At 29.7% G+C, this 17,190-nt stretch overlaps 1 protein-coding gene across 2 annotated transcripts in view; it reads right to left on the bottom strand.

Moving 5' to 3' along the window:
- The window catches only part of LOC135961592 (uncharacterized), a 69,877-nt gene extending 57,393 nt beyond the window's left edge, over nucleotides 1–12,484 (bottom strand). For both annotated transcript variants that reach the window (XM_065513112.1, XM_065513113.1), the window contains exons 1-11: nucleotides 12,316–12,484; nucleotides 11,118–11,553; nucleotides 10,967–11,049; nucleotides 9,769–9,915; nucleotides 9,570–9,662; nucleotides 9,234–9,397; nucleotides 8,987–9,152; nucleotides 5,174–5,336; nucleotides 5,028–5,085; nucleotides 4,834–4,917; nucleotides 4,529–4,661 (exon numbers count right to left, since the gene is read on the bottom strand). In XM_065513112.1, coding sequence (XP_065369184.1) covers nucleotides 4,529–4,661; nucleotides 4,834–4,917; nucleotides 5,028–5,085; nucleotides 5,174–5,336; nucleotides 8,987–9,152; nucleotides 9,234–9,397; nucleotides 9,570–9,662; nucleotides 9,769–9,915; nucleotides 10,967–11,049; nucleotides 11,118–11,468 — 1,442 coding nt within the window. In that variant the 5' untranslated portion in view covers nucleotides 11,469–11,553; nucleotides 12,316–12,484. The remainder of the gene's footprint in view (nucleotides 1–4,528; nucleotides 4,662–4,833; nucleotides 4,918–5,027; nucleotides 5,086–5,173; nucleotides 5,337–8,986; nucleotides 9,153–9,233; nucleotides 9,398–9,569; nucleotides 9,663–9,768; nucleotides 9,916–10,966; nucleotides 11,050–11,117; nucleotides 11,554–12,315) is intronic.
- Between the last annotated feature and the right edge of the window lie 4,706 nt (nucleotides 12,485–17,190).

The raw sequence follows: 17,190 nt of genomic DNA, 5'->3' as shown, positions 1-17,190 counted from the left end.
TTTGGCAACATATGGATTCAGCTCCAAAAGAACTGTTCATCTTTCGAGGCCATGAACGAATCAAGCCAATTTCGGATACTCTGTTCTAAAGTGAAGTGTATCCCAGAAAGCGCGTTCTGCATCGATCGAAACAAATGGTTTTCGGACGGATTATGGTCTGGACTATAAGGCGGGTGAGGCAAAACTGCCCAAACACTTCTTTCTATAGTTTTTGTTGCAACATGTGGCCTAAAGGTATGTGACACTACCGTTAGGCCACAAATATTTGACGAAAAAGACGTAACCACTAAATAAAATATATTTGAATTCTTTTATTTATTTATGAATTCTTTTATTATTTATGCTAGCTCTTGTTGGGTTTTACTACAATATTTATGCCTTCAATTCTTGGTATGGGAGATCTTTGTCTTCCGTGTCAAAATCACCACTTCTGAGCTTTGGTGAGCAATGTTTCAGTGGCACTTTTTTTCAAATTAAAGAAATAAAGCAAAACTTCCCGTATATGACGCTTGTTTACACTATAAGTGAGAATAAATGACAGATATGTACCCTTAAAAATGACATATAAGTTATTAAAAACAAAAACCGAGTTCAAAAGATACGTCATCTATTTTAATTCCCGCATTTAATAGAATAGCGTTAGTAAATTCGTTTATCACACCCAAACCAGTTTTCTCTGTGTGACAAACATTTGAATTTAAATTTATTTGAAACAGAAACATTATTTCCCGGGAATGGAAAAATTCCGGAAAATAAGAAAAACTAATTTATTACATACATTCATTACTCTAATAAGAGACAAAATTCAAAGATCTTGTCCCAGAGTGTATTGTTTCAAATTAATTTGATTATTAGTAATAATTGATTTTTGTTCATAAAATTTATGTTCTACAACGTTGCAGCTGTTGTTGTTATTGTTACCATTGTTATATGTATGAACATTTAATTTTATCATTATTATTCATTAAATATATGGAACCTTTTTTTTTTTGGTTGGTTGGAATGAAAAAAGGAAAAACAAGGAATATTAAATTAATAACATCCTAATTATTCGTGGTTTTTACGTGTTTTTTTCATTTTTAATTGCTGGTGTTTTAATAAATTAAACATTATTAAAATACACTTTCGTATTTATGAACAATAACAGGCGTTTGTTTACTGTAAACCCAAATACATATAATAAAATACAAGGACGTACATATTTAACAAATGTAACCTTAGTTATTATAGCATTAATTAAACCTAAGCTTTTCTAAACATTTTTATTTTATGTTTCATCGCTTTTATTTGTTTGTTGTCCTTTCTTTTAAAAACTAAATTAAATAGCTTTTAATTAATTGTTTCCATAAAGCTGTATTATGTTTTATTACTACGAGTGTTTATTTTGGTTTAAAATGCAAATTAGTTGCAAAAAATATAAGTAAAAACATGTCTATGCATGTTCAAAGGCGTTTATTATGATAAGTATTTAGTAAAATTGGGCTGAAAATTTATCAATTTGAAATTTTGAAGCAACGATTCATGACCATTTTTAACAGGCGATATAGAACGCGACTGAAATAGTTGGCGTTTGACATATATATATGTCAGAGTCGTATTAAACCTCTGAAGCTTGAGACATGAAATTTTGAATGTAGGTCTGTCTGGAATTTTTAGAAATTCTAATGTTTTGGGGTTACTCGAAATTATTAAAAACTATTTTTTTTGAAAAAAAAAAATTTGTTCAAAACTAATTTTAGTGAAAAACAAGTAAGAGATCTATATTCGGCTGTGCCGAATCTTATATACCTTCACCAAGTTATACTTTAAAATAAATTTTTTTAAATATTTTTAGGTAAAAAAAATTTAATTTTTTTTTTAATTGTTTTTCAACATTTTTTTTCAAAATAGTTTTTTAATTTTTTTTAAAAAAAAGTTATTTCCAAATTTTTTTAAAAAAAATTTTTAATTTTTTTTTTTTTAGTTTTTAAATTTTTTTAATTTTTTTAAAAAAAATTTATGACAAAAAAAATGTTTGATGAAAAAAAATTCGGGTTAAAAAATATTTTTCCCGATTTTGACCCATTGTAGGTCCAACTTACTATAGCCTTATCTACATCGTTGCAATGGACTTTGAAATATCTATCATTAAATATCCATATTGTCTATATTAATGACTTAGTAGGTTTTTAGGTTAGGTTTTTTGCTCATATCTCCGTTATTTATGGACCGATTTTGCTGATTTTAAATAGAAATTTTCTCGAAAGCATGTCTGACAGAATTATTGAAGATTTGGATCCCGAAGATATCTGGGGTCTTCAGAAAATTGATTTCAACAGACAGACGGACAGACAGACGGACATGGCTTAATCGACTCCGCTATCTATAAGGATCCAGAATATATATACTTTATACTCTCTCACGAAGGTGAAGGGTATAAAAAAATAGTTTTTTGTTTATATCTCAGTCCTAAGTTGGACTATAGCGGATATATTGATGTATCAATCGTGTATGAAAGTAATTTGGGAGGTTGGGAAAGTTGATTTGAATATATCAAGTATTAGAAGGGCCCCGGATACTGAATGAGCTTCAATGGGTTGCGGATTACTTAAAAAGTATCCTTCTTTAAGCTTTAATGATGATGGGTCTGTATGATTATACCTGATCACTGGAAAACCAGTGAAACCTTACGTTCTGGGAGCGTATAACAAGATATTAGGCAGGGATATTCGTATATGTATACACTTATAGTCGAGACGCAATTAAATATCTAAAAGGTGTGTACACTAGAGTGTCCCTTAGAATTAAATTTTTTGAAATGTTGAGAACTTGAAACGCTGAAAACTTTCGTAATGACCTTAAATACCACCAAAAAAAATTAGCTTGTTCTAAGAAGAGCAACCCGTGCCGACTTTCGATTTAGTTTTGAGGTGCATTTACAAGGGGAAAAATGCATTTTTTTCTCCTTGTAATGAGATATAGAAGACAAAAATTGGTTAAAAAATGTTAAAGTTATTAAAAAAATCGCCAGGCCATTAACATGTCTCAGGACCCCAAGAACAAGAAATGTAGGAACAAAATTAACATATTTTGAGAAATATTAAAACAAAAGTTTATTCTTACTTAAAATATATTCATATTTACTTGTATATGAGTTTTTATCTTCATAAGATACAGTTAACCTATTCGCAGTTATAACCAAAAAAAAATATTGTTTTTAACGGCAGTTTCAAAAATCCAATTTCAAATTTTTAAAAATTTTGTTAAAAAAATTTCAGAATTTTTTGATCATCACATTAAGATTTATTTACAACATAATAGGGTATAAAAATATGAAAAAAGTATGTCAATACCTCCTATACTTTTTCTGTACCTGCGATATAAATTTTGCGATTTTCGAGAAAAACTAATTTTTTGGCCATATTTTGGCGAATGAGCCCAATTTCCTTACTGTTATTAATTTTAAGTAAAATCTGTTCAGAATATTATAGTCCAGGTAATTCTAAATATAGTCTGAAAGTTTTCCTAAAATCGGAAAACGTTAACCCTTAAATCGTGAAGGTCAAATGTAAAATTTTTCAATATTTGGAATTTCTAATAGAAAGATAGCGAAATTTTATATATTTTGGGCAGATTTTCATGAAACTTAAGAAAAATATAACATGAAGTCTAGTGTTTACAATAACAGTACAAAAATGAAAATTAACCCTTAAGAGCACTTGGGGTCCAAATGACCCTGAACTTTTAAAATCACGAAAAACACAGTCATATTTCGGCAACCATGCAAGGAGGCTTGGCCTGCCCTATAATGACTTCTGTAGAAGCTGACGAAAGACAAAGAAGATTGAAACTATTTTTAATCTGCTTTGTCACTGCCCGGCATTAGGATATCTACGCATCAGGTTTCTAGGACATCGTTCCTTCAAGAGTCTTTCTGAAGTTAGAATGTAGCAACGCCTTTATTAGGAGTAGCAATTGGCTACTAACACCAGACACGTAAATCTCCTCTTCTTCTATATTTTCTACACCTTGATTTCCTCTTGTCTTTTCATGTAACACAAAGGGACCTACTGTATGCATCTTTTAATAAAACAATAGATTTTTTGATTATCTATATATATAAAAATGAAATGGTCCATGTATGTAATGTCATCACGTGAGAACGGCAAGAGCGGTTTGGCTGATTTTTTTATTCGATACGAAATTTTCAGGAGATGGTTTGTAAAGAAAAAAAATTCAAAAATTTCGGGTAAAACTAGGAATTTTTTTTTTTTGAGTCCAGTCAACTGTAATATAAAAGCTCCCTAAAGTATGCAGTACAAATTTAGATATTTTATTTGCAAATAAATAAGAACAGACAGGTATATGTATATGGGTTGGAGAAACTTGAAGAACTAATATTAGTAAATGCTACCGGGCGAAGCCGGGGCGTGGCGGTCAACTAGTTTAGAATAACAATGAGTGTCATAAATCCTGTCAAATACCTGTATTTTAAACGTTATAAAACGATAGTAATTTAAAAAAAGGAAATCTAATTATTTAGACTTACCTTAGCCAATGACGTTTGGTAATACTGGTGTGACAACAAATGGCATCATATTGATCGGCCACCCATACAATTAATATTATGTAAAATGCTGTGGTAGTGTCATTGAAAAATTCCGACATTATAGCTTCCATGCCTAAATAGAGCAACAAAAATAAACGTTAATAATAAATAGTTTAAAAAATAGAAAATATTTATGAAAAGCTTTGTTCCAGTGTTGTGATTTTATTAATTCCCACTATTTGCTGGAACATAGCTCACATGTATGTAATTAATTAAAATGTATTGTATTTGGTTTTTATTCTTACCCACTAAAGCTAATATGACAATTAATAAAGGAGCTATAGGAAAACGAGCGTTAACATTAAATTCCAACATTTGCAAAAGATCCACTAAATGAAAAAAATAAAAAAAAGAGTTTTTTTTACATAAAATAAAGTTAACAATCACAAAATGAAATGAGTGAACATTAGATATGCTGAATAAAAATAAATTAACTTACCTATAAAAACAAATATTTGATGATGGGAAAATCTTAATAACATCGAAATTGAAAAGGTCTACAGAAAGAGAGAAAAAAAAACAAAATGTTGGTTTAAAAAGCATATAAATAAATAATAAAGTATGTATTTTTATTTGTCTACTTACAAATAATAACATCACAAAAAATGCTGTGGGATATGAACTCCATGCTGTCCACCATGTTGAAACAAAGCGATAATGCTCGCCGGTTATAACATTACGCAAATAACCCTTATTCTCTTCTTGTTCTGCTATAACGCGTACCGAGGCCATTAATAAATCATCATAGCTAAACAAAAACAAATAAAAATTAACAAATTAATTATTTAAATATCAAATGGTTGTATTTTTCACGGCTTTTATACCCTTTACGATGATGATAAGAGTATGCATGTATGTTTTTTGTACAGTATGAAGCAAAAATACGGCAATGTTTATAAATATTTGCTCAGTACCTTTTAGAAAAACGAATTTATTTTAGAGCTTTGATGTAATTAATTCATTTTGAGAATAATTTCCTAAATACTTAATTGCGAATTAAAAAATGTAAGCCATTTATTCCATAAATTCATTCCGAAAACAGTAATTCAAAGGCTTTTATTTGAATAGATTTCATAAATTTTTGTGAATTCAAATCAAATACATATTAAATTAAACTACTTTTCTTTTACTCAAATTGTTTTTAATAATTTACAAAATTAATTAAAAATAAGTAAGAAAGTATGGTCGGTCAAGCCGACCATATAATACCCTACACTAAGTAAAAGAGCAAAAACATTTTTCTTTTAAAATTTCAATAATTTATATTTTTGAGTGATTTTCGGAAGTGGGGTTATATGGGGGCTATGACCAATTATGGACCGATCACCATGAAATTATGTCGTGATTTGTGTCTATATGAAAGTTTACTATGTTGAATTTTGTATGTATACCAAAATTTTTAAGCGATTTATGCACGTTAAGTGATTTTCGGAAGCAGGTCTATATGGGAGCTATGACTAATTATGGTCCGATCGTAACAAAATTTGGCGACATGAATTTTGTGTATATACAACTTATTTGGAGCGCAATTTGTGGAGATACATTTATAAATTAAACATTTATGACCGATAAAGTCCAATTTCGGAAGGACATTTGTATGGGGGCTAGGTGAAATAATGGACCGGTTTCAATAGGCTTGGGCCTTGGGCCGAAAAAATAATATGTACCAAATTTGATCGAAATATCTTCAAAATTGCGATCTGTACTCTGCGCACAAGGTTTACATGGACAGCCAGCCAGCCAACCAGACGGACGACATCGTTTAATCGACTCAGAAAGTGATTCTAACTCGATCGGTATACTTTAAGGTGGGTGTTAGACTAATATTTTTGGGCGTTACAAACATCTGCACAAACGCATTATACCCTTTTTGGCTTCGAAAATGTCGAAGTAAGTACCAAGAAAGCGTCATATGTGGGAAGTTTTGCGTTACTTCTTTAATTGGAAAAAAGTACCGCTGAAGCACACCGATTGCTCAGCAAAGCTTATGGTGTTACATCGGTTTCAACGTTCGAGAGACGGTTTGTTCGGTTCAGAAGTGATGATTTTGACACGGAAGACAAAGATCGGTCAGGCCAACCAAAAAAAGTTTGAAGAATAAGAATTGAAGGCATTACTTCATGAAGATTGTTGTCAAACTCAACATAATCTTGCAAAATCATTCAAAATCATCAAGCTACTGAATCAGCAATTTCAAAACGTTTGCAAGCAGCAGGATTCACCCAAAAGCAGGGAAATTGTGTACCATCCGAATTGAACCTGTGAGACCTTGTAAGACGATTTTGTATGTCTGAAATGCTGCTTGAACACTGTAAAAGAAAAACTTTTTTGCACCGAATCATTAATTTCGATAACAAATGGAACCATTACGAATCGACATCAAAGCCAAATATCCATGGCGCCAAGATAATGCTCTGTACCGAATACATACAACTAATTCGTTTAAAACGAGCATTTGCCGAAAAATGCAGCCAGACATGAAACCGTAATATTCCATCATGACAATGCTCGACCATATGTTGCAACATCTGTGAAAAACTATTTAGAAAGAAGTGGTTGGGGAGTTTTGCTAAACCCGCCCTGTAGTCCAAACCTTGCCCCGTCCGAGTACTATTTACGAAACGCTCTCTCTGAGATAAGCTTCAGCTTAGAACAGAGTATCCAAAATTGACTTGACTCGTTCTTGGCCTCAAAATATGAGCAGTTCTTTTGACGCGGAATCCATATGCTGCCATAAAGATGAGAAAATGTCATAGCTAACAACATTCAATACTTTGAATAAATTTATATTGTACAAATGGTTTAAAATAAAATCTAAAAATTAAAAAAAAGATAGCAGATGTACCGGCCAAACGCGGTTCAGATCTGGACTATATTGCCACTATATGCCACGGAAAGTTAAGCACCACTCAGACTGCATCATTAGGTTTGCAACAAGTTCGGTTATTATTGAATTGTTCAATTCAAATCTATTTTAAAAAGTTTCAAATCCATTATGAATTGATTAAACGATAAATGAATTCTATTTAAATAAAAGCCTTTGAATTATGAATTAATTCCATTTTGAATTCATTTAACAATGAATGAATTACAAATTTCTTAAAAATTAGTTTGGATATTGACCAATTAATTGAATATTTGAAAAAGTTTCGATTGTATTGTTATTAGAGTATTCAATTAATCGGGTTTCTGGTTTAATCGGTTAATCGAGCAAATAATTAATCGGGGTTTAGATTTATTCGGTTAATAATCGGTTAATTTTAAATTATTCGATTAACCGAATAATTTATATTTAAATGTTAAACTGAAACTAAATCACGAATTTTGTGTACTTAAGTATTTTATTAATAAAAAGAACAAAAACATAAAAAATAAACATACATATCAATTCAACCAAAAAGTAAATAATTTTCTTTAGTTTTAATAAAACTCGAGAAAACTCGGAAAAAACTCTCTCGTTGGAGATGTTGGAGAAATCGAAAATAAGACGTGATAAAAAATATCCAATTTGTCAGTTATTTTTTTAGTTTTTTCGAAGCATATAAAATCCTCCATATACCATTGGTTTTTTAGATTTTAAATACTTTTAATAATTTCGATAAGTTCTGATAAAAATTCGTTTCAGTAGAGTCTCCAGTTTCGTATATTATCATGTTCTCATCCGACAATACATGTAAAGTTATTATACTCACTAAACATATTTCTTGAATGCTCGAAAAAATATGTAATTTTACTTTGACATTTGTATTTGAATTAATATGGAAAATTAAAAATAAAAAAAATATGTTAAAGTGCAAAAAAAAAGAAATTTCAGTTAATCGGTTAACCGACACAAATTAATCGGTTTATTCGTTATTTGAAAATCGGCAATTTTGAATTATTCGAACAGTTAACCGAACAAAATTAATCGGTTAACCGATTGAATACCCTAATTGTCATCCACTGTTATAAAAAAGTTTTCTTTCGAAACTAATTACGCATTTTTTTCAGAAATATTAGATTTTATTAAATTTTGACCGATTAAAACTACGAGAGTGACAATGACGCTTTAATATAAACCGCTTTAAAAACGCTGGGCCAACATTGGACAATCAAAAATATTGTATAATTATTTCAAAATATTGTATAATTCTTTCCATCACAAAGAACTTAAACTTCTACCTTAACTTTCGATTAAGAACTGAATGATCGAAAATCGTCTTAGAGTGTTTAACCTGAGACCTACCTGTCTCCTTAATACCTAAAATCAAAACAGTCCTGTCTTATACTCGAAAAAGCATATAATATTCAGCACATCCAAACATACAAAAACTCTTACATATTCTCTTATATAAAACTCTTAATTCTCTTGCTCTTTTTAATTGTTTTACTAAATACCAAACATAAATATGTACTTACCCCAGTAATTCTTTCAAAAGAAATTTACTAAATGTATCGCCAAAACATTTATTATTTAAAGGATCCAATTGCACAACACGCACAGGTATTTGCAAACGTTTGCGTGTGGCGGGCGATAAACGTAAATGGCCATATTCCAAAGAATATTCCACTATATACTGCTCATCTGAAATAACATTACACATAAGAATGTTTTATTAAAGAATATAATATCACAACATTTAGTTAACATTTAATTACTACTCACCATCCTCGTTATCATTATTTTCATTGTTTTCATTATTAAGTTGTTTGTATTTTAAGTAATCGGCATAAGTAGACTCGTGTTGCAAATAGTAAGTGTAAGTTTCGTTTGTGGCATATTGATGATGATACAATTGATTTTTAGTTTTCGGTCCAATGCCATAAAAACTGTAATTTGTTTGTTTAAGTTTAAAAATTTAAAGGCTTCAGCAGACACAAAAGAATAATAATAATAAGAATATAAAAAACAAACAGTCTTATGCAATATAAAATTCTTTAAAACAAAATTTATTTTGTATAAGTTGTTGGTTGTTATTTAACAAAATTTTCTTAGACTTACTAGTCGTATTGCAGCTTACGCATAAAGTTTTCATGCGCTTGATTCTTTTCATAAATTTGCATACGTTTGTCCAAATTTGGTATAACTTCAACTCTGCAAGCATATAATGTAATTTTTAACGTTATTTAAGTATAACTAATATTGTTGTCTACATTTGTGAATGAAAATTAGTTTTTGTTAAACAAAAATTATGACTCACCTAAGTACACCATCTCTTGGCCAATCTTGTACATGTTCTAAGCATGTTGCTGGATTTTTAATAAATGACATGTGTATATAAACCAGTGCCGAAAAAAATAGCAAGGCTTTAATTAAGAAAAAATACTCCAAGATACGTTGAAAAGGTCTGAAAGAAAATAATAAACAAATCTTTAAGAAATAAATATAAACAATTCTTAAGAGAACTTCTTAGCTAGGACTTGCGCCGAACAGCTGAGAATCAACTTAGCCTAGCCTCCGATAAATAATCAAAGGGTTTGTTGTCAATCCAGTGAATCCATTATATACATAGATATTTTCGATTCTAGCAACAAATGGTAAGTTTAAAATGACGAATTGCAATAACCGAATCATTGACACACCAACTAAAACTAGAACTGAACTAGAACTGAACTAGAACTGAACTAGAACTGAACTAGAACTGAACTAGAACTGAACTAGAACTGAACTAGAACTGAACTAGAACTGAACTAGAACTGAACTAGAACTGAACTAGAACTGAACTAGAACTGAACTAGAACTGAACTAGAACTGAACTAGAACTGAACTAGAACTGAACTAGAACTGAACTAGAACTGAACTAGAACTGAACTAGAACTGAACTAGAACTGAACTAGAACTGAACTAGAACTGAACTAGAACTGAACTAGAACTGAACTAGAACTGAACTAGAACTGAACTAGAACTGAACTAGAACTGAACTAGAACTAGAACTGAACTAGAATTGAGTTTTGAATATCTTCTGCATTATTGCATTTAATATCAACTGTATTGTCAAAAGAAATTAGAACATCGGTAAACATCTATGACTAGGCCGCCTTATATACTTATACATTAGGGTGGATCGACTTTTTTTCAGATAAAATCATATAGCAGAAACGCATTCCATGGAAAATTCATAGAAATTTTCCCCAAGAACCATAGGCCTGAAATTAAATTCTGTCTTTTATCCAATGACATTTCAGTATTTATTTTATTTTTAATAGTTTTTTTTATTGGATAAAAGACGAAATGCGCAAGATAGGATTTGATTTTAGACCTATGGTTTCTTGCGCAAACTTTCGTAGAATTTTCCATAGAATGCGTTTCTGCTATACGATGTTTTACTTTTTGATCGTCCATACAAATCGACCTGGCCTATTATACATATTAAGATGACTCAATAATATTTTACTTACTTGGGAAACATTTGGGCATAGATTAAAGCCACTTTGAAGTAAATGGCATGAAATAGACGATTACGCATGTTCATAATGTTATTCTGAAAGCAAAAGTGAAAAAATAAATTATAAAATTCCCAAGTTCTCATAAAAAAGTCGAAACATTTACCTGACCCGGTGCGGCACCACCACGATTGCGTTGATTATTAAGTCCATTGGCAGCCAAATAACTGACACTTATGATATTGGCCATTTGATTTGCACCGATTTGAATAGTAGCAGGTTGCTGCTCTCGGGGTGGTAATGGTGGTGGCTGAGGCTCTTGTTGTTGTGTTGGGGCTGGTGGAATATTAGCAGCTGCTGATTGTTGAGAAGTTGAAGCTGTTTCTTGCCCTGTCGTTTGATCTGCCTCCTGTTGTGAATGAGTTGCATTTTGTGCAGCATTTTCGCTGTTGTTCGCGTTGGAAACTGGTGTTTCGTGGTTTGTAGAAACTACTTCAGGTGCCGCTGTATCTGCCATAATACAATATCTTCTTATAGTTAGCGGTGGCTACTAGATTTTTTGTTTATCTTATTGCTTCCTCCCCGTGTTTCTATGGTGTTTTCTATAATTAGCACAACAACAATTATTAAACCACTTTTAGTTGTATAAAAATTTAACAACAAATATTTAGCTACAACTCCCTCAAATTACTAAAAGAAGTTTTTGTTTGTAGTTTGCTAATTTCAAACACATTAAACTATTAAAAAATACAAAACTTCCGTATTCTTTCAATTCCACTCAAATTAAATTAAATATTTAGTTTTGTTTGCAAGAATATTATAATAGACAATAGAAGAAAAGAAAAAACACAGCAGAAGAGAGCTCAGCACAAGTGAGTTTTTTGTTAATTAAACTTCTCTTTCGTGCTCTTCTTCTTGAATGTTTTGATTTAAAATCCTCTACTAATGAGTAAATTAACAATAATAGAAACAACAACAACCAACCACTATAAAGTTAACAATAGCCACAAAACAAACACACAAATTTAATATACCGTAAAGGTAGGTGTGTTCCTTTTCAACTCCTATTCTAATTGATAGTAAATTTTTTTTTTGTTAAGAATTACTAATTTTAAAAACTTTTTTAATTTTTGTTGATGGAATAACACTATTTATTTCACACTTTATAGCTACATATGTATATTGCACTTAAAAATCCAAATTTTGCAATTGCGTTTTCTTGAACCCACTTGGTTGGCCAATAGTAATCTTCTTGAGTAGTTAGTTGGCAGAAAGAAAAACTAGTCAGTATTGCTCAACTTTTTGTAACCAATATTTTGTAACACTTGATGTCATTTTATAGTTGTTCTTTAGCTTGAAATTACCTTTTAGTTATTCAATCTATTAAGTTTCTTTATCCACATTATTTTTGTTCAAGAATTAGCGTTTTTCAGCAAAAGTTTCTTGATTAAATTTGCTTGAAAATTACAAACATAATTTTCTTGTGTGAAAATTATTCTAAAAAACTGACTAGTTTTTTCTGCCTTTGACAGGCAGATGATTGCAATAAGAACGACAGCACAAAAGAGACAATAAAAATATTGTGTTGCCAACTTTTCTTCCAAAATATACCTAAGGTATTTTTAGACGATAATTATTGATTGTGTGTGTTAATACTTTTCAAAAATAAACAACTAAAAATTAGTTTAAGTTGCTTTTATTATCGAAATCTCGTTCAAATGAGATTTCAAGACAATGTAAATATAGTACAATTTTCATATACATACGCTCTTGATTGTTTTATAGATTTTATTTCACACTTATTAATAAAAAGAACAACCAAAGAAAGTTTGTTATACCAAAAATTTGGAATTCACATAGTTTATTATGAAATTATCGATAATTTGTTGTAAAGTCTCTTACAATTTTATTCGATTTTGGTAAAATCAAGTTATAAACGAGATTTTGTTGTTAAAATCTAGTAAAATAATTTTCATCGAAATATAATTTAGTAGATTTCATGCCGATAGGTGTGTAAGTAAGCACACACACGTTTAAGTTCTGCCTTTCAAGTTTTAATACACTCACACTTTTCAAAATTGAAACGAACTTGCTTTCAATTTTAATTTCACTTTTAAGTTTGTGTTTCCAATTTACAAACAAAAAACCGGCTGATTACTTTTACAATTTGTACTAAAATTGTCTTTAAGTTAAGTGGAGTAGCATACTGCGACAGCTGTCAATTTAAATGAATTTCGACAAGCAGTATGTTTAAAATCTTGAAAGTAAAACTTGAACGTATGGCTACAAAGTAAGAAGGTATGCAAACAAGACGTCATGTGGTAAAAAAAAATTTATAAAAATAAGTCATTTTAAAAACAACTGACATACCATATTATAAATTCACAGATTTGAAAAACCAGCTGATTCAGTAGCAATAAAATATATGGGATTTTTCGGAAATGCATCACTGCGCTGCTTCTGATGCGCAGTACGTTCTAAAATGCAAAAGTTGGTAACACTGCAAATGTCTTGAGTTCTAAAAAGCAACAGTGGAACAGATGATTCGCAAAAAACCATCAAACATCAGCCTCATTTGATTTGCATCAGCATCGCAAACTAATCACAGATGCGCATCAAATGCAGCGCAGTGATGCATTTCCGAAAGGGCCCTGTGATGGCAATAAATAGAAAAAACAATAAAAAAAATGTAAAAATCAATTTTCACTGGCTGGTGGCAACCCAGCCAAGCAAAGACAAAATATAAAAAAATATGTACCTGTCGCACACAGCCTGTATTAAAGGTATTAAAAATAAATACATGAATCGATTGATTCCAAGACTTTTTTCTTATATTTTTATTTATTTAATTAAATTATATTTTTTCGAGGAAACTATTAACTGTTAGAAGAAAATCGCTCAATTTGCATCACATCTTTTATATACATAGTTGTATTGAAGTTTAGTTATTTTGTAAAAGTTAGAGTAGTAGTATAAAATAGTAGTAAATTTATTTGCCGTTAAATAAAAATAATAAGTTCTTTTTTTTTTTAAAAAGTTCGCATAAAAAATACCACGACCGGTTTTTCTAGGAAAAGCTGGCGCTGGCTGGCATGATGGAACAGCAGCAGACTCGACAGTAGGAGGAGTGGGAGGGAGGTAGGTAGGATGACACATACAATAGCAGTTGTTGTAAAGAAAAAAAGAAAAAGAAGCTTGGTGCTGAAAATAAAAAAGTGGAGAATATAATTTGTGGTGAATAAAAAACCGTTGTGAATTTTTAGAATTTCACCACAAATACCGTTATTTTCAATTTTTCAAGGTCATTGCAAATTTGTCATCCTAAAAGTAGGCAACTGTGATTTTTTACAGTTTTTACTAGTTTAGCTAACAGTTTGGTGGTGGGTTCATTCTTGTTTTACTATTATAAAGGAGTAGATGAGATGCAAAACTCGTTCGTTACAAAAATTAAAAGATATCGAGATAACCATTGATTCTGGCAGTCCTTTTACTGAACTTTTCCTACTGGAAGCGACGTTCCTATATGTATATGAATGGAAAAATGCTGTATCGTCTTCATTTCAAATTCAAAACTTCAAAGAGAATGATAATTGAAGAAACCCAGAAAGGTCTGTTAACTCTGCGGTGGGAGATTAATTAATTACAGAACCAACTTTTGCACTCCAAAACCATTCTGGAAGCGAGGAAAGACTATTAATAAAATTTATACAGACCTACTTCTCATCAGTGTGGAGATTTAAATTGAGAAGAAAAAATTATGATTATCACACCGCATTGGGAAAAATTTATGAAAAAGATCGCCACAATTTTATGCTATGATCTTGGATAGCATTTCTAAAGATTTCACCTTATTAAAATTTTGCTTTTCTAAAATTTTTAAAAAAAATGACTGTTACCATAACTACCTTTAGTAAATAGTAGGGTATTCGAATTATTCGATTTTTCTCTTGTTCGAATAAAACGAATAAGAGATTTTAACTTGTTCGAATAATTCGATCACACGTTTAAAATTAATCGAATTATTCGAATAATTTAAATTTTTTAAAAAAGTAAAGAATGAAGTTTTGATGTCGGGTTTTTAATACTTTGAAAGTTAAAGTTAACAATTCAAGTATTGATAATGTTAAAAAACATTCGAAAACAAAGTCCATCATTAAATTTTCAACAGAAATATTCTGGTCAGATTAACTCCCGAACAATCTACAAAACAATTGACTAGCAAACCCATTAGTTTCCGTTTTGGAGCTACGCTTTAAAAAATTTGAGCTAGTTGGACATGATCATGAATTCAAATACAATATTCTTTAATTTGCGTTTCAAATTGAGTAACTAATTCTTTAGTAAATTAATTATTAACTATTTCTAAATTATTTATAACAAATTGTATTATACATCAAGCTCTATCAACGTTGCCGAATCTTTGCTTAATAAAGTGGTCTTGGGGAATTACACAATAAAGGGAATCTGTCCAAAGTTTGTTATCATTGTCAGTGAACGTGGCTAATTTGAAGTCAGGCAGTGCATGATTGACGCATTTACAAATACGTAAAAAGTTTATTACCATGTTAGATAAAGATGTTCAACGATGTTCAAAATCATGTATAGACGAACTTCATGCTTTTCTTGCAACAAAACGTTAGTTTGCAATATTTGTGTTTATCATTCGATTTATTAAATATTTTGCAACACTTACATACTCGGTTAATAACATCATTTATATACATATATTTTAAGATCATGGCCTTCATCTATTTCAATGTAATCATTATAAATGTCATCCTCAATATCACTTTAGACGACCGTTTCAAAATCACATTCTCCGTCACATTCAACTCCACTTTAATCTAACTTAAAATTTTGATTATTAATTGCGATTCTTCTAATATTTCGCCAGCTAAATAACAAATATTTTATTCCCTACCTTTTATTTTCATTGGTTCAAGTCCTAAGATACAAATTTTTAAAGATTTGTTTTTAGAATTGTTACTTCTTGCAGTAATATTTATATATTTATAGAAGGAGCTATCGGAACACTCATCTACAATGATCGAGAGTCCCTTTTTCTTTAGTTATTTGTCGAATTTCAGACAAATAATAATAATTTAAATTTGAAATTATGAAAAATTTTAAGCAATTTAATAAATTTAAATATATATGAACATTTATTCGTTTTATTCGATTATTCTACATAAAATTGTTGGAATTATTAGTTATTCGAAAATGTCCATTTTTAAATTGTTCGAATAATTATTCGTAAGAAATTATTCGATTAATCGAACGATCATTAGTCGAATGAATACCCTAGTAAATAGCTATCGGGCGAAGCCGGGGGCGATCAACTAGTTTAAAATAAATATCAAAATATAGAAAACTAGAATGATAAAAAAATTTCCTTGTGGGCTATATAGTGTGCTGTAAAACTCGTTCGATGATATATGATTTGTATCAAAACTCGTTTTTTTCGACAATTTGCATTCATCTAATTGATCCATTTAATCAGCCGCTATATGTTTTTCGCTTTTTTTTTCATTTCAAAGGACTTCAATCTAACTTTTATACCCAAAAAATTTAATTTTTCATGTATTTCAGAAAGTCTAGTCTAATTCGATTATTTTTAAAAGAAACAATCAAGTTTTATTTTGTTAGTGTTTTTTTTTAGTTTTTTTCCGTTCTTTATTTAGCAAATTATTGCAGTATAAGAAATTATACATATAATTTTGTTATTATTTCATGTTTAATTCTGTTTCATCAATTATTTAATTAATTAATTTTACATTAAGCTACATATACATACATTGAATGTTGTTGGTTTTTTTTTGTTTGTTCTTGTTGTTATATTTCTTTGTTATTATTTATGCTAATGCGTTTTCATTTGTTATTAACTATTTGTTTAAATTATTCATCATTTCAATAATTTTGTTTGTTTTTTTTTTTGTATTTGGTGGTTGTGTTTGCAAGTGATTTTTTTTCTTTTATTCAACAAATTGTTCTTGATCGTTTTTTGGATTGAATGAATACATATTAATTAATTGAAATAAAATTTAATGTTTTTTTTTTATATTTTTGTTAATTGTTTTTTAATGCTTAAAATTTAGTTGTTGTTAATTATCGCTTCATAAGACAAATTAGTAGTGACTTTTGTTGTAGTTATTTTTGTATTTTTTGTATACCCCTCCAACATGTTTGAATATAATTTTGAAATAGGAATCACTTTATTTTTAAGTTGAATTAAAAATATT

Source organism: Calliphora vicina, chromosome 5 (genome assembly GCF_958450345.1).
Source record: "Calliphora vicina chromosome 5, idCalVici1.1, whole genome shotgun sequence".
In the NCBI taxonomy this organism is placed as follows: domain Eukaryota; kingdom Metazoa; phylum Arthropoda; class Insecta; order Diptera; family Calliphoridae; genus Calliphora; species Calliphora vicina.
Note: the sequence above shows the minus strand (reverse complement) of the source record. Positions and strands in the feature narration are given on the sequence as shown.